The sequence below is a fragment of the Homarus americanus genome, unplaced genomic scaffold, assembly GCF_018991925.1.
Source record: "Homarus americanus isolate GMGI-L3 unplaced genomic scaffold, GMGI_Hamer_2.0 scaffold4854, whole genome shotgun sequence".
Lineage (NCBI taxonomy): Eukaryota > Metazoa > Arthropoda > Malacostraca > Decapoda > Nephropidae > Homarus > Homarus americanus.
In genome coordinates, this window is record NW_024728299.1 from 191,147 (window position 1) to 213,102 (window position 21,956).

The 21,956-nt window shown below is 35.8% G+C and overlaps 1 protein-coding gene across 3 annotated transcripts; it reads left to right on the plus strand.

Moving 5' to 3' along the window:
* Positions 1-1,417: 1,417 nt before the first annotated feature.
* Positions 1,418-21,644, plus strand: LOC121866050 (serine/threonine-protein phosphatase 2A activator-like). 3 transcript variants are annotated; one of them, XM_042365630.1, is made up of 8 exons: positions 1,458-1,502; positions 1,941-2,005; positions 6,574-6,656; positions 7,045-7,248; positions 10,782-10,999; positions 11,165-11,390; positions 13,049-13,156; positions 15,352-21,644. In XM_042365630.1, exons 4-8 carry the CDS (start codon positions 7,069-7,071, stop codon positions 15,463-15,465), a joined length of 846 nt encoding a protein of 281 aa, XP_042221564.1. In that variant the 5' UTR covers positions 1,458-1,502; positions 1,941-2,005; positions 6,574-6,656; positions 7,045-7,068; the 3' UTR covers positions 15,466-21,644. The 3 variants fall into 3 exon arrangements, with proteins under 3 accessions (XP_042221563.1, XP_042221564.1, XP_042221562.1); XM_042365629.1 differs by lacking the exon at positions 1,941-2,005 and having other exon boundaries at positions 1,418-1,502; XM_042365628.1 differs by lacking the exons at positions 1,458-1,502; positions 1,941-2,005 and adding an exon at positions 1,542-1,747.
* The last annotated feature ends 312 nt before the right edge of the window (positions 21,645-21,956 follow it).

The window sequence follows — 21,956 nt, forward strand, 5'->3', positions numbered from 1 at the left end:
CATTTATCTTTTGCTGCACAGTAAATATTACTCATGAAGAATTCGTAATTACCCTACATTTTGCTCTGATTTTGCAAAAATACCCTACCGCCATACAGACCAGGAAATGAGGCTGAATTACCCTACAGTGAGCTCCAAGAATGGTCGAAGAAATGGCTGCTGAGATTCAATGTCACGAAATGTAAGAGGATGCACCTGGGGCGTACCAACGGTAAGGAGGCGTATCATATGTCCCAACGGCATGAAGAAACTGCACTATTTGAGACTGAATGTGAGAAGGACCTAGGTGTGTACAGTATGTTGACAATGAGCTGAAGTTCTCGGGCCATTGCGAGAAGAAGGTAAATCAGGCAAATAAATTATTGGGTCTTATAAGAAGGTTGTTCAGATATCTAGACGTAACGTCCCTCGTAACGATCTTCAAGAGTGAAGTGCTTCCTCAAATGGAGTACTGTCACCCTGTCTGGTCCCTGAGATATGCTAGGGACTGTCAGTTGGTTGAAAATGTACAAAGGAGGGCCACCAAATTGGTGCCTGCACTTCGGCACCTCAGCTGCCCTCAGAGATTGGAGCGCCTGAACTTGCCTAGCTTATACTACAGACGGGCAAGGGGGGACCTAGTTAAGGTGTATAAGCACCTCAGGGGGCACTACTCAGTTGAGTGTCCTTACTTGGAGCTGGCGGACGCTCGCCCCACAAGGGGTCACAGTTCATGATTGAAGAAGCGCAAGTCCAGAAAACTGTGAGGGCAAACTTTTTCGGAGTGAGGGTTGTAAACTCTTGGAACAATCTACCAGAGAGTGTTGTGACGGCACCGAGTGTGAGCTCTTTCAAGACCAGACTTGACCAACACTGGAGCGGGTTCAGGTGCATTCAGGAGCCGGTGCATGCCCAGTACTTGCTAACAGTGCGTGACAGAGACGTGACCGATCGCCCTTCAGTGGCGAACTTTGTTTTCTTCTTCCTTGTGGTTATCAGCATATACTGTACCTGGATCACGCGCACCTACAGTGATTTACTCATATATACCATGAAGCCTTTTTCTGCATAGGTTAAAATAAAACTTTCTTTTTTCAATCGAGTTATTTATTAGGGTACAGTTAAAGTCCAGCTGTGAACTGAGATGAGTAAACTACTTATCAAGGTATTGTATTAGGAACTAGCAGTTTTAATCTTGCTTATTGAGTAAATATAATTAAGATTGATATTATAATGAGTGACGGAGCTATCCACAGTTTAGCTCAAAGGTACAAAAAGCATTTATTGGTCGGTTTTAATGCTTAATAAAGGCTCAACGGTTACTATTAGTCTTTCATACATAATTTTGTTAATATTATATTGCTATATGGTGGTTTGATTCATTTTGGCTGTGTTATATATAAAGAAGCCATGAATTCTAAGTTGGGAAATCCTGTAGGTTATCACCGCGCGTCCCGACTTGGGTCACAACAGCAGCAGTTGTCAGTGGTCTTGTGGTAGCTTAAAAATGGTCATTGATTGTAGTAAGTTGTTTTATGACATCTTGTGAGTTGAGTTAGACATTAATATGGGCATCATCTGTTGTTGAATTAAAAGTGTAACAACTCGACAGACTTAGCATATATAGTCACTTGAGGTTTGAGATATGAACCTTTGAGCTGGTTTCACACTGAGCACACTGGCTGGCGTTTGGTGCCACATTGAACAGACAAATAAGGCAAGACAGGACTTATGCAGTCAGTTGTCGACAATATATCCAGCGACGAAGGTGCAGTAGCAATATGGTGTTATTTGGAGTGGAAGATGAGATACTGTATTGGATTCATCCTCACGAGCAAAAGAACATCACAAGATTTAATATTAGGTATTATTTTAGAGCTCTGCCAAGATGAGAAATTAAAAAATTATATTAGGATGAAATCTAAATCTTTTGATTGTTTGTTGCTACTTGTTGTGGATAGAATAATAAAATGTGACAAACTAGAAGAAGCATTACACACGAAGAAAGTCTTCTAGTGACTTTGAGGTGAGTAAACCGCTTTCTCATTGTGATTTAAAGGCAGTGGATATTTTGCTGTGACCAGTAAGTTCCTCCTAAGGCTATTTTACCAGGAATGTGCTTTGATTGGCTAATTGTCCCCTACCGGCAAACGACACAAGAACTATGACTGTCACTCTGGCGACATTTAGCTTTTATTTCGCTGTGAGTTGGTCGTTGTGTAGCTGTAAACATACCTAAGCATATTTCTGTTGTGCATGGAAATTTGTCATTATAAAAGGTGACATTTATTAGAACCTAATAAAACCTGACGTAACCAACCAAAAAAACCTATCAAACTTCCTAGTCGGGGGAGGAGCGACCCCCCGTCATATTAAACAGAAAGTACTTTGCCAATCAGAGCGCACTCACCGTAAAATAGCGCTAGTAGGAACTTAGTCGGTCACGGCAAAATATCCACTACGTAATTTAAATGTGATTGTGAGTGATTACCAGAGTCCATAATTTTTTTTTTTTTAATTAGGGTAAAATAAAAAGTAACTCAAGCATTTGAAGGCGTGTTTGTATCTGCAATTTAAAAGGAAAGTAAATTTCAGTGAATGTGAATTTCTTATTTGAAAAAATATGTCCTTAATCCAGTGAACAATGTTGAAGATAACAGAATTTCATGACATCTTACAGGGTCAAAAGTTTAAATTTACTGTACTGTATATAATTGGTGGAAAGTGTACAACACATCATTCAAGACATTAGGTACACGTCCCACATCGCCAGCCATGCAGGTAGTTATAGTTTATAGCGGCAGATAACTTGAGATAAGGTTCCTGCGGGGGAATCATTGCAAGGCAAACCACTTGGTCTTGGGTCAATGCTGGGTGTATAATCACAAATCACCCTACTCTTTTCCACGGGAGATATCAATCATTTAGCATCACATTTGCCATTGTTGATCGTCCGGGTTATGAGTTGTTACTGTACCAGACAAAAGGCAAACAGACAGTACCAGTCATAAATGCTCCTGTTTTTTACCTGACTTGTTCGGTCAATGTGGAGCTCTTATATAACCCATTGTATTTTTGTGCATCAGATGTGACAGGTAGTATTGCAAACAGTTTTGTCATGTCTCCTCTGTTCAGTGTGAAACCAGCCCTACAGAGTTAGAACAAGGGTAATATACCTTTTTCTAACATGCCTCAAGTTTAAGTTTAGTTACACATACTTCTTTATTAACTTATGACATTGAATTTAATGGGTAATGCTGTAGATGGTAATTTTGTATTTAACTGGTGTAATATCCGTTCCTACTAGCAAGCTTCAGAACCATAATTCATGCATTCACTAGCGCTACACTATATCCACCCATTTCTCGGTGATCAAGGTCCCTACACCACTTGTTCCAGACTCACACACCTTCCAGAATATCTTGTATCTATCATTCTTACTGAGCCACCTTTCTGCCTCCAGTATTCTCTGGTTCAATGTCTGCACAATTTCACCTACTCCTCCATGTATTGTACCTATGTTCAGACTACCAGCTCTGAACCCAGCTACTGTATAGTGTATTGGGTTCCTTCCTATTGATTACACTCGGTTTCTTATGACATTCATTCATGTAGTAAGTGGGTGTTTTTTATGCAGCAGACTTACATTTATTCATTGTAATGTTTGTCATAATGGATATTAAGAGTTTGGTAGCAACCAGAAGAGGATATCCTCAACCCCTACTCACCACTGCAAACACACAGACAGTACTGGCAAGCTTACAATCCAGATGCTGTAACAAGAGCAGTCCAGTGGCCTCTGGGTGACCACCAACCAGCATCAGGGAGACCCTTCCTTGTTCAACATGACACTTAAGCTGACCACAGTGATGATAAATTATTCCCCCCTGTGATGAGAAAAATATTAATACAGTATCCAAAAAAGGACAACTATGTACTCTATTAAGAATAATATTTGCAATTTTCGTAATACAGTACTGTAATAGCTATTACTGTATTAGCTTGGCAATACACACAAGTGCAGTGACAACATCATTTTTCCATGCACATACAGTAGACAGTTGCAGCAGTTATTATTATTACTATTATCATTATTGCTATTATCATTATTACTATTATCATTATTACAGTATTATCATTACATTGCACTGTAGTGTATTACATATGCTTTATCATAAATCAGATGAACTAACAAACCCTACCTAAATTACCGGTACTTATCCTAGGATGGAAATACAGTACAATACGCTTGGCCCTACGAAGAATAGCCTTACAACGATTCCTAGAAGTAATGAAAGAGGAGTGGGAAGTAGGAGATAGTTTCATAACTTGATAAGCCCTATCTCTATCTCTCTCCCTACATGCAAAAGAACAGGAGCAATCAAACCATGATTGTAAAGTGAAAGTTTGGGCAGAAGTTGGGATAAATGCACTCATACCACCCTGTATAACCCCAGCAATGCTGTCAAGACATACCGAAGCGTCCCGAGTGGAAAGGCAACATTAATCGCAAGGAAAGTCGGAGAAGAATTTTCACAAGGATTGCCAGTTTGCCCTCCAATAGTGCCATAGTTGGCATTTAGAGGGGGGTGGGGGAGGTGGTCGTGCCCAGTTTGATTTAATAGAAATAAGATTGTGATCGGAAGACCCTAAGGGGGCAGAAATTGAGTATGAATAGTGTGAGGGGTTAGAGGTAAAACAAAGATCAAGAATGTTAGTAAGTTGATCGTGTCGATCAGGAACACGTGTAGGGTGTTTAATTATTTGTTCCAGATCATTAAGTAAGGAAAAAGAGAGTGCCTCAGCTCTACCTGGGTCATCCCTTGCAGAGCCAAGCCACTCTCTGTGATGTACATTGAAATCCCATAAGTAGAGGATCTCAGTATTGGGGTGTGTGTGGATAGCAACGACTCATGGCAAGAAGTGAGATAGTCAAAGAGTTCCAAATAGTTGGTAGAGTTGGGAGAACAGTATAGGAAACAAAGAAAAGTAGTCATGGTTGGTAGAGATATTTTGAGCCAGATGACATCATAAAGTTAAGATTCAATATCCGTGAGTCGAGCTGTAGGTGTACGTGTGTTGCAATAGGCACATACACCTCCCTTAGAACGGAAAGAGGTATAAAGGTTGTAATTGGAGACTTGAAAATGTTTGGGTGAAGCTGTTTTGATCAGTTAAAGTTCAGATAGTAGTAAGAGGTCGGGGGAAGAGGTTAATAGATGGTGCTCCACAGAAGGAAAATTGGATCTCAGGCCGTGAATGTTGGAAAAATGAAGTGTGAAAAAAACTGATCCTCCGGCAACAGCGGTGACGTCAGTTGAGGCCCCAGTAGTTTGATGATGATCAGGTCGGCCCTGGGGTCCACAACCTTCCCAATCAGTGGGACCCATCCGACAAGGCCCCGTTTTAATATTATTGTCAATTGATAACATGGGAGTAGAAAGACTAGAACAGATCAAGAGTGAGTATGGTTATATATGTTGTGTTGTCAATAGTAAGAGACAATCGAGACCCTGCAATTGTGTGTAAATGAGGCAGAAAGACAGATTAGCAACCTGGGACATGGTCATAATCTTTGTGATGCCATAAGGCAGCCGGGTCTACCATTAGACAACACATTATGCTTCCAATATCTTCCCAGGCAGTAGTACCTCCCTGTTTGGGCACTGCCTTCTACCACATATACTGTATATGCACAGCATATATATGTCAACAGTCACATGCAGACATGATGTCATTGTGAAGTAGGTGGGTGGTAGCAGCGTCTTTATTTATGGTGAAATATTAAGGAAAACCTGAGTACAAAAAGTGCTATTCCACCCCCCACATTGATTCTTAATTCTTGAATTATGTATAAACATTCACTGCCAAATGTTCAGCAGAAGCACATTAGAATTTGATCTGTAAATGAAGTTTCATGCAAGTATCTCTCGCATTATGAATGTTTGTGATATGAAAATTCTCATATATGTACTGTACGAATTTTCTACTTTTACACCTCTTTCTTACAATACTAAAGCTATTCTCGCTTATACAAATATGGTCCTTAAAGGTAATGAACACTGTACTGCATATCAAATTTATATATATATATTTTTTAATGTGTTAGGCTCTAAATTACTACAATAATTTACATTAGTAAGGTAGGTTTTTGAGAAACTTTTTTTATGACATTGGAATTTTCTTTTCATTGGGGGAACCTAATCCTATTGTTCCCATATGTTATTCGATATACAGGTAGTCCATGACTTGAAATTTATAGTATTTTATTTACCTGATGACTTCTTTTCTCTTAAATTAAGTGATGTTAGATGTACAGTATATAAGGACTGAGGCTATGATATAGTGGGATTTTAAACATAGTTCTGTAAGTACGGTATGCACATAGCATGTGTTTGATTTACGTACAAATCTGACTTAAGAACAGGAACGGAACCCGTTCATAACCCGGGCACCCTCTGTATAACAATTCACCTAACAAATTGTTTTCAAGGAACCTTACCCATTCTTAAAGCGACAGATACCTGTACTGGAAGGAAAATTTTCTTGTACGTACCTGTATATTTTTTTATGTATTTATTCTAATTTACACAGAAAATCACAAGTTTGAGGTACCACGGCGTGCTGTGCTTAGTCCTCCAGATGTGAAGAAATGGGAGCAATCAAATGCTTATCAGGTAACTGTATTTTGTAGTCAGAGAAGTTGCTTCAAAAATTACTATTTGATTAAAAAAAAATTCAGAATAAATCTTTTTATAAATTTATATTATTCATTGGTTGAAATAATAAGCGGTTCTTTCACTGGCTACGTCAAATAAATTTCTAAGTTTATATATACCTACTGTAATTTGTTTGCATGTGTATAGACCTAAGTTATGAAGGTCAATTTTAATACTCAATAACTAAGTTACAATAAAACAACTTTTGTTTTTGGGCCAGGTAGTTCTTGTAACTCAACTTTACCACTTGTGTCACTAATGGTGACAGTATTTTGGACAATTTATTTTATTAAATTTTTTACTCTACCTGGTCTAATGCTTATACAGTATTTATTCTTCACATCAGGACATACTAGGATTCCTGACAGCAATGAATACAGCTGTGAAAGGCAAAAAGTTAAGTGCCGAGTGTCCTGTAAGTCCGGTCACAGCAGCGTTGCTCAAGATGCTAGACACAATCAGCCAATGGATAGATGAGATACCACCCATCGACCAGCCGCAGCGATATGGCAATAAATCATTTCGGGAATTCTATTCTAAACTCAAAGAGGTATTTGGTTGTGCATCATTAGTCAACCTATCACTTTTCCTTGACATGTTTTATGTTTATATATATATATATATATATATATATATATATATATATATATATATATATATATATATATATATATATATATATATATATATATATATATATATATATATATATATATATATATATATATATATATATATATATATATATATATATATATATATACATACACACACACACACACATACACACACACACACACACATTGGTCCCTCGGTTAACGAACACAATTCGTTCCACAGAGTCGTTCGTTAACCGAAAATTTCGTTAACCGAATCCATTGTTTCAATGGGATATTGGGTAATTGGTTCCAGCTCACAGAAAAGTACATACAATGTAAAAAAAATGCAATAGCATACACTTACCTGTACTTTGAGGTTTGTATGTAGAAGGTTCCTGGTTGATGATGATGATGATGGGAATTAGAAGTGGGGGTGGAGGAGAAATCACCTTTCAGGGGACCCATGCTTGATGCAGTAATTTCACCAATAAAATTTTAAGTTCACTAGATGTAATTCAAAATTATTGTATTTAAATCAACACTGCACTGCGCTATATATTATCAATACCGGTATGTTAACTAAATTTCAGAATGACCAATAATTTAAAGTAAAAATGCAAAAATATTCAAGACCCCAACAAAATCTATGTTCACTCCACTGTAAACAAAGCCAAACTGACGCCTGGTGGGTGAGTCAAGCGGCTGATGGGCACTCAAAAAACTAGTTCCCTGAACTGCATATATTATCAATATGTTAAGTAAATTTTAAAATGACTAATAATTTTAATATGAAAAATGCAAAAATATTAAAGAGCACAACTTTCTTGATATTTACTCCACTGGAAACGAATGTAAACATAGAACAGATTACAGTGGTCCCTCAGTTAACGAACGCCTCGGTTAACGAAATTTCGGTTAACAAACTGCCTCCCATAAGATTCTTAAATTTGGTTAACGAACAAAAATTCGGTTAACGAATTTCTTACAAACCGACCTCAACGTGTTTTCGCTTGCACTGGCCGGTCAACCAGGTTTAGTATTATTCCGCCAATACATTAATCGGTTCTAGGGCTTAAATTCCTTACTATTTTAGTAAATATCAAGAAGTTTATACTATTCAATAATTTTAAAAGTTTAATATTCAATTTTTTTGTCATTTTAACAATTATTGAACATAATTGAAGGTAAAGTGACTAGTTTAATGCGCGGCATCCAGCCTCTTAACACAGCAAACAGGCGTTAGTCTCTCTCTGTTTTCACTGGAGGTAACATCTTGCTTGAGACTCTCTTCAACTAAACGCTTTTTTTTCTGTGTTTCCAAGCAAATTATTGGTCATTTTGAAATATATTTTACAAATTGACAATATATAATGCAGTGCAGTGTTGATTTAAAGAAAATAATCTTGAAATACACCAAGAGAACTAAAATTTTATGGGTGAAATGGTGCCATGGGGTGACTCTTCCACCCCAATGCCTTCTCTTCTTCCTTCTCCTCCACCCCCATTCTAATTCCCATCATCATCATCCAGGAGCCTTCTACTTACACACCTCAAAGTAAGTGTACTTTTCTACCTTTTTTGTTGAATTTAGGCAATTTTCGGTGAGCTGGAACCAATTACCCAAAAACCCATTGAAACAATGGTTTCGGTTAACGAACAACCTGCTGGAACGGATTGTGTTCGTTAACCGAGGGACCACTGTACTGAATTGGCAGACTACTGAGGGACCACTGTATGGGGTACAGCTGTGTTGTCTTATCCTTTCTTGGTTTTGGGTGAGTCAAGAGCTACACAAACCTCAAATAGAGGGGCAAAATACTGTACATGTTGAAGGAAATAGGAAAGGCCAAGACAATAAGCTAAAACACCTCCACACATCGACTTAGGTCTACAACTTTTAAGAATGCCGAAAGAGCTCCTAGCCAAAAGAGTACTGCACAGAATTGGGAATTGTATACTGTACTGAGCTGATGTTCTGTTTACAAATAACAAAATCTCACCTTACTCTTTCCCAGCAACACCTCATTCTCTAAACAGTTTACTCAATGCCAGTTGTACATCTGGACATCTTTTTGTACTGAATAACAGTTAACTTATTTTCTTCCAGAACTTTTACACATGTTCCCCTTAATATCCATTCATTGGATAGTTAAACTGCCTTCAATCTGACTTGAGAGTTTGTCCATTCTCTTTCGTACATAATAATGTAAAATTAATATAGAGTATTTGTGTCTTCCCAGAAGAAAAGAATCATTGTTTTTCCTGGTCTTCTTTCTTTTTGCAAACTTTAAATCCTGGGACAATTTGGAAGTAGGCAGGCTTGTACCTTTGTCTGATATGTCCAGCCTCTTTTATCGTTTTGATTTTAGCTAACTTATTTAAGGATTTTATGTGGTCAATGGCCAAATACTGTAAACCAAAAAGAAATTATTGAGCTGCTATTTGACTATACGTACAGTATTTAGATCAATTTAGAGGGAAGTTGTCATAAATAATGCATAGTACATATACAGGTTGACAATCCCTTATCCGAAATCCTTGGGACCAGATGCATTTCGGTTTTTGTAATTTTTCGGATTTCAGAATGGTTATTTTTTTTTTTTTTTTTATATATATATATATATACAGGGATCAGCCCACCTGGGCACATTAGGTCACTGACTCACATTGGGGTCTGGGGCTAAAATATAATAATAATAATAATAATATTCATAATAATAATAATTCATAGGTCTAGGTCATGTTTCTCACTTGATCTTTTTTTCAATCTTGTATTTCTTTATTATTATTATTATTATTTCATAATTACAGTATTATTGTTATTATTGTTATCATTCTTATTTTATTTTTGTGTATTTTTTATTAAAATTTTTACTTACTATAAATAATTATTAATATTACTGTATTCTCATTATTATTATTACATGTACCTGTATTATTATATTTATTATTACTATTATATTTTCACCCCCCAGGCCCCGATGTGGGTCAGTGACATGTGCCCGGGTGGGCTAATACTCCCAAAATTGCTCCACAATTTTTTTTTCGGTTTTCAGAGCTTTTCGGTTTTCGGATAAAGGGTTGTCAACCTGTATGACCATATGCTAACAATATTTGTACTGTATAATATGTGACCAAGTAGATAACATGGAAAGTAGGGAAGCATGAGAGAAATGTTTTAAAATATAGAGTGATGCTTAGAAACGGTGTCTGATAAATACCAGTATATTCATTTAGGCTTGGCTCATTTACTTCATTATTATCCAGAAGTGACTTGACAACAGAATGGGTGTGCACTTACTGAGTTATTATGTCTCTGTAGCTCATAGAACTAACACTCTAAATTTGAGGGGTAGATAGAATACTAAACCTACAGGTATGTTAACATTGTTTTGCAGATTTTTTAAGATCACATATCAAGAATTGACAGTAATGATTAAGGTCTGTGGTTAGCTAATCTTCCCTTTTTCTCCTCATCTTCTAGAATGGTGAAGATTTATTGCGGGAGACTCTACCAGAGGAGTTTCACGTGGCTGTCCCTGAGGTTGTGGTTTATCTCATAGAAAGTGTTGGCAATTCAACTCGTATTGACTATGGAACTGGGCATGAATTATCATTTATACTTTTTCTAACTTGCCTTTTTAAAATTGAAGCATTGAAACAAGAAGATTCTGTTGCAGTTGTCACACAAATATTTCATAGGTATACAGCATTATTTTAACAATTTAAGGGTTTTTGTTTTGTTATAATGAATGATAATGATGAAATGTTTTGTTACATACAAAAAATATTACTGTCCTGTTTTTTCTTTTTTTACATACAGTTCATATGCAATGTATATTTATTTGTTTAAAAAATTTCTTTTAGGTATATTGCCTTATCACATAAGCTTCAAATGACCTACAAGATGGAACCAGCAGGCAGTCAAGGAGTGTGGAGCCTTGATGATTATCAATTCATTCCTTTTATTTGGGGATCATCACAGCTTCAGATGCACCCAAAAATTTCTCCAGAGATGTTTTGTAATGAGAAGATTGTTAATGATAATGCAGATGAATTTATGTTTTTGGCTTGCATTAAATTTATATTATCGGTAAGTTTTGTAGCATGTAGATGGTGCATGTACTGTATATGAGTTTGTATCTTAATTGCCAATTCTGTTTCATCCTAAACTGCATGGTTGTTCATATAAAAAAATTCTGTTTTGTCACTGTCTTTTGTATTTATCATGTTATGTCTTAAGAAGCCAGCACACAAGTAAGGCAAGCAGTGGAAGAGTTACATACTGTATGTGCCAAAATGGCTAGCTGAGACAATTGAAGTTGAAGTTTGCTTGCATTAACTTTATCACATCACTGTAACCCACCACACAATTTTAACAATGTATTCATCAAAGCTAAGAAGTATGATGTAGTTTTAGAGTGTGTAAAGAAGCTGAAGTCACTAAGGTCACAATAGTCATAAAGTTGAGTGTACTGTAATTTAGGAAATCACTTTAGAACTTGCAATGAATAGTCATTAAACTTCAATAAATGTTTGTGAAAATTTTCATTCTTAGGAACTGTCAGGCATTAGAAACTTCTAGTTGACAGTTTAAAGTTTACTCAAAACTTCCAAGTGATACTTAGTGTAATATGTATGTGAGATGTTAACGAGAAATTCCTCTCGTGAACAAAGTGTGTTCCCAATGAATTTGGGTATCATATCAGATATGGGGAGGGTAGTTAAACATGCATCAACCTTAATACTAATATATATATACTTCCTCTCTCCACCCTGTGTATGTTGTGAATGTAATACTCCCAACAAATAGAAATGGGTGTGGTTGAAACCTGGTGTGCATGTTTATCCCTACAAGATCACAGGTTGTTTCTGCTGTCTGTATACAGTATTCCTTATTCAGTGTGTGGGATTTATGGCTTTTTTTTCTTGTCTTTTTTATTATATATGTGAAAGACCTTGTATCCTTGCAGTTAACTTTAAAATATCATTGAGTGCCAGAGGGATTCAAAATTGGTGTCATTTGGATTATTCTTGGGTTGCAGTATTTATTTTCATCTCATTCCTTTTGACTCAATTTTCTGCTGTTTGAGATACATTATCTAACTTAGAATGGTATCAAGAAAGATGGCATCTTTTTAATTGTGAACTTCATCTTGTTCTTCCTTTAGCTTCTAAAGAGATAATCCTGCCTGCTGCCAAACATCTCGAACTGTCCCATAAAAAGTGTTCACATTTTATTTTATACAATAAAATCATATTTCACTCTTATGCACATGAGGTCTCATTTCACACTTGATGCAAATTCTTTAAAAATTTTAAGTCCTGTATTTGAGATGTTACGGGGTACTCCATCATTAAACATTCAACAAACTTGATCTCATAAATTACTTTCTCTCCTTCAACTTGGGAGATTCTACTATGTATTGAGGGTAAAGATAGGCCGTAATGGATGGTCTTAGCGGTGTCTGGAATGTGAATCAATTTTTCCTTTTGTGTATTGAAAATTTTGCATCCTTTAACCCTTTAGAGTTGCTACTTTGCTTTCGAATGGAGGACCACTGTTCTATTAAATTCATATCTGACACCGATAACATGAACTTTTGGAATAATCACAATTTCACTTCTTGTTAATACATACCACTTCTATGGATATTTACATTATTTCTGTATGTGTTTAAAGTATTATGAACTTACATAACAATAAGATTAGGGGTTATTTATTTGCTTACCATAAAATTCATATTACAGGTGAAAACAGGGCCATTTGCTGAACACTCCAACCAACTGTGGAATATCAGTGGTGTTCAGTCCTGGACCAAGATTAATCAAGGCTTGATCAAGATGTACAAAGCTGAGGTACTGTACTGTATATGTTGTACTTTAAATGAAGAGAGAACTGATATCAAACTTGGTGTAAGCTTAGGGTTGACTTGTGTTACTTATGCAAGATGGGGATATGAGTTTAACTGGAGAGAATCTTGTACAAAATGTGCTACTTGCTTCTTTTTGTTGATGTTTCTGTTTCTTTTCATCTACCCCACACAAAAGTGAGAGAGTATAATAAATATAATGAATAGATACATTTTTGGACAGAATACTAGTGTTACATATTTTTTATACTTAGTTTTATTTTTATTTCTTCACAATCTATGTAACCGCAAAATGTTTTATTTGGGGTATATACTGTACTGTAGGCTACATAATACCTTTTAATCCTTTCGTGATTTAGGAAATATTAAAACTCAAGGGTACTGTATATGAATGATAGAAGTTGAACTGTCACTTTTTGTGATCTTTTATTGCAGTGCGTACAGTGTTTCTTTTTATTTTCAAGTCTCCGACTTTGTAGGGTTTCGAGCACTAGTGAATTCTTTAGAAGAACTGGTGTCTTTGAGAAACAAAAAGACCAGCTTTTTGTAGGGCAACTGAGTAACTGTGAAATACCTGAGGGTTAATTTTTATTCCTGGTGATATATGGCATCATTATATGGCTCATGGTTGCCCCAGGATATTTAAAACGGGTTGGCAAAAATCAAGACATATTTCATTCATCCATAAGACTCGGGCCTAAAAGTAGTGTATGAAGAACATTCCTATGATTGAAAGGGTTGAATATATATGATAAGTGTTAAAGTGTTGGTTGTTTAGTGTACAGTACTTGCTTTGTATGAGTAGCAATTTGTAAGTTGTTACAGTATTGTTATTAATTTATGAAGAGCATGATTTATATACTAACCTGTAACTAATTTACAATACTGAGGGGAATTAAGTAGAAAGATGTTGGAGTTGATACTGTAATAGTAAAGTGAGAAAATAAAGGAATCTGCATAAATTAAGACTTGGTTTGAAGTAAGTAAGGTGGCTATTTGAAGAGAAACAGAAATAATGGAGTGTGTGTGTGAGTGTGTGTATCTTTTTCTGCACATGTTCCTTCTTAGTTAATTAGGAATAATTTGTTTTTGGAAAGGTAGTTAGATAGTTTGTACAGTACAGTGACCCCTCGGTTAACGAACTCAATCCGTTCCAGAAGGTCGTTCGTTAACCGAAACCATTGTTTCAATGGGTTTTTGGGTAATTGGTTCCAGCTCACCGAAAATTTCCTAAATTCAACAAAAATGGTGGAAAAGTTCACTTACTTTGAGGTGTGTATGTAGAAGGCTCCTGGATGATGATGATGATGATGATGGGAATTAGAATGGGGGTGGAGGAGAAGGAAGAAGAGAAGGCATTGGGGTGGAAGAGAAGTCACCCCATGGCGCCATTTCACCCATAAAATTTTAGCTCTCTTGGTGTAATTCAAGATTATTTTCTTTAAATCAACACTGCACTGCATTATATATTGTCAATATGTAAAATATATTTCAAAATGACCAATAATTTGCTTGGAAACACAGAAAAAAAAGCGTTTAGTTGAAGAGTCTCAAGCAAGATGTTACCTCCAGTGAAAACAGAGAGAGACTAACGCCTGTTTGCTGTGTTAAGAGGCTGGATGCCGCGCATTAAACTAGTCACTTTACCTTCAATTATGTTCAATAATTGTTAAAATGACTAAAAAATTGAATATTATACTTTTAAAATTATTGAATAGTATACTTTTAAAATTATTGAATAGTATAAACTTCTTGATATTTACTAAAATAGTAAGGAATTTAAGCCCTAGAACCGATTAATGTATTGGCGGACTGATACTAAAGCTGGTTGCCCGGTCAGTGCAAGCGAAAACATGTTGAAGTCAGTTCGTAAGAAATTCGTTAACCAAATTTTTGTTCGTTAACCGAATTGAAGATCCTTATGGAAGGCAGTTCGTTAACCGAAATTTCGTTAACCGAGGCGTTCGTTAAACGAGGGGTCACTGTATATTAATATGGATGGCAAGCATCAGAAAATTAGCTGTGGTAAGGAACTAAGAAAGAATAAAGGAGGAAGAGTTTGTAGTGTTCTTGATTTCAGCCACCCTGTGTCATAGCTTGCATGGATGAAAAAAGGGAAATGGAAATTATATAAAATCACAGCATTTTTCATAAATATTCATGAACTCAAATATCTTACAGGTTCTCCATAAGTTCCCAGTTGTTCAACACATACTGTTTGGGACCATCTTGTCAATTTCTCCAACAACACAGATCACCTTTCATCCACCCGGGACCGAGATGTCAAGTACGTGAAACACCACAATGGCTCGGGCAATAGGTGGGCAGGAATATATGCCGCCTCTTGTAAATGCCATGGTTGCACCTGGAAGCATGCCAATGATTGATGGGATGCCCAAGAATATGCCGCATACAAGTAGAATGCCTCAAGATTTACCATTTACTGATATGTCATCAGCAATGCCCTGCATACCGGTAAGCAAAATATCCCAAGGACTCTCTTCAACCACAGGTATACCGTGTGCTGAAGGAAGACATCCAGCAATGTCTCCATTAAATTCTTTACCTCTTGACACATTTCTGAAGCAAACAAAACATTCAGAATAATGTAAAATGTAAATGGGAAGATAAATGGAAATAATGCTCAAGGAGTATGGGTAATTTTCTGAAGTACTGTACAGTATCATTCTTCACTACTGTTAAGCAAAATTATAGAAAAAGCTATGATACTATTTGCATTATATATTATTGGGAACATTATCATGTAACAAGTCCCATAATATGACATTTAGTTTCGTCTGATAAAGGAATATTGTGTATTAGATAGCGTTATATGTACTGTACGTGCATTATTTACTCAAAGCCAGACTTATGGAGTTTATTTTGTTTCATCTCACAGAAATTATGATAATCCCAATAAAGTTTTAGCATTGTCTGTATTTTACATTCATTGGAGCCATTTATGAATTTATGTTGATGGTACAGCAGTAACAACAATATCTTTCACTCTTGTGTCCTGGATTCAATCCCCGGCCCAGGACAGATGTGAGAAAAGCATTGTCCAGTGTGATGCTACCAAACATGGCAGGTTTTCTCCAAGTACTGTACTCTAATTTCCTTCTGTACTAATACTGGACTTAAAGGTCACAACAAAGAACAGACCCACTGCCTGAACAGCTAGTAAGTAGTAGGTATGGATAAGAAGAAATAAAAATGCTGGCTGTGATTGTCTATGACAGTTTTAACATTTGAAAGTAAAAGAATTGACACTAGTGTCATCCTCATGAACCAATATAGCCATTCCTCTGAGAAGGCTGTTTCATACAATGCTATTTGTTCTGGAGGAAATTTTACTAGAATTATTTTGATTACATTCTATTAAATAATTCAAAAAGTTCTGTGTGAGACCACATGACACAAAACTCCTCTTTTCAGAGAATAAGAATGGCATATGCTGATTGCTGTATAACCAATCAGCACCTGCCTCTGCCAGCTTTGAATGTTATCTGCAAATGAGCTTTAATTCACATTATACTAACTTGTTTCACATTATTTTTTACTCATAATTTCTGGATGAAAGACTTGCAAGTGATAATGCTGGTAATGTGGCTCAACAGTAAAGGAAAAGCATCAAAATGGATATTAAAATAAAGGTCATAAGATGTGTAGAGGCAAGTGAGCACCAAGTTGATAACGGTGGTAGCTTGGGTATAGCTACATGAACCATTTTAACTATTCTCGAGAAGGCAGGTAAGAAGAGGGTTTCTGTCCAGTCCACTACTTCATTTACAAAAATCAAGATGACTTGTTCAAGGAGTGCTTTACATGGAGCCAGTTGGGCTTCATGCAAGAATAGGAAAAATGGCCAACTGGTGAGTACATGACACTGTATTTTTTTATGTTCACCATTAAAAATTCTTTTGATTATAAAATGAATTACAGTATCGGGGTTAATAAGGTAATATAACCAATACTCAATGAAGCCGTAATATTTCACTCATAAGTAAGAAATGGCACAAATGTGAACACATCTCCATTGGAACCATGTTATACTCATCTCTTACAGTGCTCTATTTTTTCCAAGTACAGTATACAACTAGAGTTCTGTAAGAGGTTTGCCAGTATTATATTAACCTGGCATGAAACCCAAACAAAAATAAAAGTGTTTTATAGCAATTTCACAGTAAGATGTTAATATAAATTTAAATGTTCAAAGTTACTGTACAGTACCAAATATGTACGATAGACAATCTAAAACCCATTAGTTTATGGGCCCCGAGATGGACCTCAGACTTTATCTTAGAGGGTGTGTGCACCTTAGCTTTGATTTGGCTTCAAATTGTTTTCTTAAAATTTATTTTTAGGGCAGATTGATACTTAGTGGTACAGAAACTCCCTGGGTTATGGATTTCTGACTATGGACACTCCCCTAAGTCCATTTTCGGGTTGTGGACGAGTATCCGTTGTTACGGACATTAATTAGTGTACAAGAAACCTGCAGAGTAGGCAAAAGGCGACTGGTGAAGTGTCCCATAAGGTGCCATTTTGCATTCAATCAAATTGTTAAGATTGCTACAGTGTGTACCCTACGCATCATCTCCGAATTTCTTTCATAAATCACCCATAATTGTGTTGCACAATGACTGGAAAGCAGCCATATGATAATGAGAGTGCAGAACCTGCTCATAAATGTAAAGTAATAGATCTAGAGCAGTATATGAAAGGGATTAAGCAGTATGAAGGAGGAAAAACTATTGCCACGCTCTTACATGAATTTAGTCTCGTTACCTCAACTGTACACATGATTGTGAAGGACAGGTTCATACAGTGGAACACGTGAAAGGTTCAGTGCCTTTAAAAATCTACTGTGATAACAAAATAGTGACCACATGTTATTTGTGAGATGGAAAACTTAGTGTCGATGAGCAAGTCAGCACCGGGATTTAAGGTAAATGGAATTACTTAATGTACACTAGTTTTTCAGTTACTTAATTGTAGTTTTGTACTGTAGCTATTTTTCTTTCCTACGCCTCTGTTGCTACTTTTTACTTAATAACATAGTATTGTATCGTGTTGGTATAGTACATTAATAGTATAGTATGCTGCACAGACATGTGTATTACTTGTGTTCAATGATTGCCTATGGAAGAGTCACTTCTGGTTTATGAAAAATTCGGCTTACGGATAGCCTCCACGAACGGAACCCATCCATAACCCGGGGAGTGTCTGTATAGAGAGGGGTGGCAGGTTATTGGAAAAGACATTGTCAAATTATTCCTTAATTCAGTATTAGTCTCATCTTTTGTAAATATTGGTTGTGTTTAACTTTCATTTAGCTTTTCTTTAATGGTTTTAGGTGAATAGTTAAGTAGTTTTTTTGTTTCTCATGAACTGAATTATGTTATTGAGGTACAGTACTGCCATGTTGGGGTTTTCTTGTTATTGTGGAACTAAATTCTATTTTTCACATTTTTTTTTTATTCAAGATACAAAAATTCACTTAACGAATGACTTATCCATGAAGGCGTCTAACCCATTCATTAAGCGAGGGATACTTGAACTATACTATAAGTTGTGCTTGTCCAATAAAATGTTTTTGCCACAGTGGGTGTTAAAAAATCCAGAGCATGCACCAGAAACATTATGTAGCAACACTGCTGCCAGATGAGCATTTGAACCAGCAATGCCACACCACTAGCCACTGAATCCCTCTTCAGCTGCACCTGTGGCAAGTCCGAGAGGTGAGAGCCTTGAGTGACATTCCTTTGCAAATATTTTTGTTACAACTCGGTTTTACTTTGGTGCAAACCAGTGTATAGTACAGATAAGGTGTCTGAATGTTTGCCCCAGCAGTGTATATCCCCAATTGTACCAGGAACACTTAGTCTGATTGAAAAATTTCATAATTATGTTTGTCCTATTTATATTTAGTTTTCTAGGTACACATCCTTACCTAAGTTGGCAATTTGTACTATCTTATCCTTATCATAAGCAGACAATTGATATTTTTTTCTAAGGTTTGCTAAAGTGACATACTAAATGTGTGGCGGCGACCAAGTGGATACAATGCTTGCCTCCCGTCTTAATGGTTAGTGGTTCAATACTGGGCACTCCTAATCCACCCAGCTGCAAATGGGCACGTAAACTTTACAGTTGAAGGAATAAAGGTAGTTAACTGCAGTGCTGGTCTATGTTACCTCCTTGTGCAGTATATTCACACTGTCCCTAATGGGTAGTTATGCCAATGGGTCATACTTTTGCATATGAAATGCTGAGAAATGACAATTATCTAATAATGTAAAGAAAAACTTCATTTGATGAAAACAATAGGAAAAGCTTTGACAGTAAAAATAAATTGTTGGAATAAAAGGAAAAACTACATTGAGAATTTTTTTATTTAAAAGTTACAAAATATATATTTTTATTAAAGAAGTGCCTGACAATAACATTTCGCTTGAATTGTAATGAAACCAGCTAAATTTAGTTTGCACTTAAATACTGTAGAGTACAGTAGTAGCAAAAATGGGCAATGTATAAAAAAATGACCTTTGAAAATGTGTTCGATGATCATGTTTACTTACTTTGTTTGATAATGTTCTGATGCATGAAAGGAAAGTTTGTGCAAGAAAAAAGTTAACAGCACATCATTTTAAGGGGGCATTTCATGGGTTCACAATTGCCACTGTTTTTGGAGCCTGAGTGTGTAATGGAGAGATTTATTGCGAGTACAACCTCAAAATTCAGTGTCCTATTAACTTTGAAACTCTGAGCTAGGGTCAGGTCAGAGGTTCAAAATTAACACGACTCTAATTTGAGGCCCCACACACTATGACACATCATACATGCACACAATGCTTCAAATATGAATTGGCCCCTTAAAGCTTATATTATAAATGTTACAATACATCCTAGTAAAATGACAATCCATTTAGCTAGCAATATGTTTAATCCCTTTTACCAAAAACTTAAAACTGTGGTATGTCTGTATGTACTGTACTATACTATGATTAAGGATAATAATAACGAAGGTGTTAATTGGTGTTAGTAATTTTTTTTTTTAAGAAGGGAATGGAAATAAAGAAAATGATTGTAAATGTGCCAGATAAGAGCTTGTGAAGTTTAAGAGGAACACAAAGTGAGATATATAGGGTTCAGGAGTGGATATATTTGCTTAGGAGATTCTAATGATTAAGATTAGGTGAAAAATGTTTTGAAAATTTGAGTTTTAATGATACCTGTATTACCAAACAATAAACCCCCCTTAAAAATAATTGAGGCAAATGAATATGACCACCTATAATGCCAGATACAGTTCACGGAATCATATAGCCAAAATAGATTTTTCATGAACATTTACATTATGATGGTCAAATATTAAGACATTCATATGATAGTGTTTCAAAATAAAGAACTCTGATTTTCTCAGCCATCATGGGTAACAATATTATGCACTTTGTACAGAATATAATCTGAAATTAATTTTCTTTAATGGAGGGCATATTTTGGTAGGGTTAAACCCCAATGAAACTGGTAAATTTGTTACATGAGTTTGCACAGTGTCAGTGGAAAAGTTTCAATGAAGCTTAATAAGATGCATGTAAAATGGTAGTCATTATAAAAAAAAATTTGTGTAGTATGTAAAGACTTGAACATGAAGCATGATTTTAACTACAAAAGTTCCATAGCTATATTAAGCAGGGCTGTCCTTTATATGAATCCAACATTTGCAGGTCAGTCCTATAACTTAAGTATACAGAGTAGTATATTGTGACTATAACAAATACTAAGGATTATTACGGATTGGCCAACACCAAATTTTCAGAATACAGGTCTCTAGGTTCAATATACTGTAATGTGGTAAATTCTTCCATAATTGCTGCTACTTTTCCTAAATCATAACATTAAAATGCAATACTGTACACGTATCTGTAAAAACAAAACCTAAAACATTCTGACACTGAACGTAGCTATCTTACAGTTACAGGGCTGATATGTCAAAAGCAAAATTTTGTTGACTACGTCTGCCCCCCTCTTGATATACTGAGCAACTGTCATAGTTCTTAAAAGTTGACCGGTTTATGAGTACTATCATAGTACTACTATGGCAGTGAGTTTGCCAATACCTGTACAGTATGGTGATGTAATTTACTAAGCTACCAATCAACTACTGTACTGTACGGTAATATCAATTGTAACTGGTGTTAATGATCATCAAAGTGGGCAGAGCTTAGTTGGTAGGCCTTAAGTCAAGTTTACTCTTCAATATACCCTGTACTGTATTAAAGAATAGAGGAATCTGTCTTATTAGCATTAAGCTTATTGTGAACTTATGATATCTAACACAATGAATATAACTGCCTAGTAAAGTTTTAAAAAACATAGCCTCAAATTTCATCCTAGGATAGCTAACTCAATTTATGAGCTCACTTTTAACTTTGTAGCTGTACAAAAAAAAAAAAAAATCTTATCAAAGGCAAGATGATACAATAATTATTCTGATATTTTCAGGCTCTTTACAATTACCACACCGTTGTTTTACTGCTTTTTCAGCTGTATAGTTTCCATACTTCACACTGTACTGAACACAAAATTTACAAGTACAGTAGTTTACATTAATATTTATTAGAATTTTAATTTATGAGAATTACAAATCAGAAAACTTGATTTCACTAACATCACATGTGTATGAAGAATCTAGAGAATATCCTATATTTTGAAAACAATTTTGCCTTGTGACCATGCAAGACATTATAAACTATACTTTTTCCATTTCTATATGTGAATGA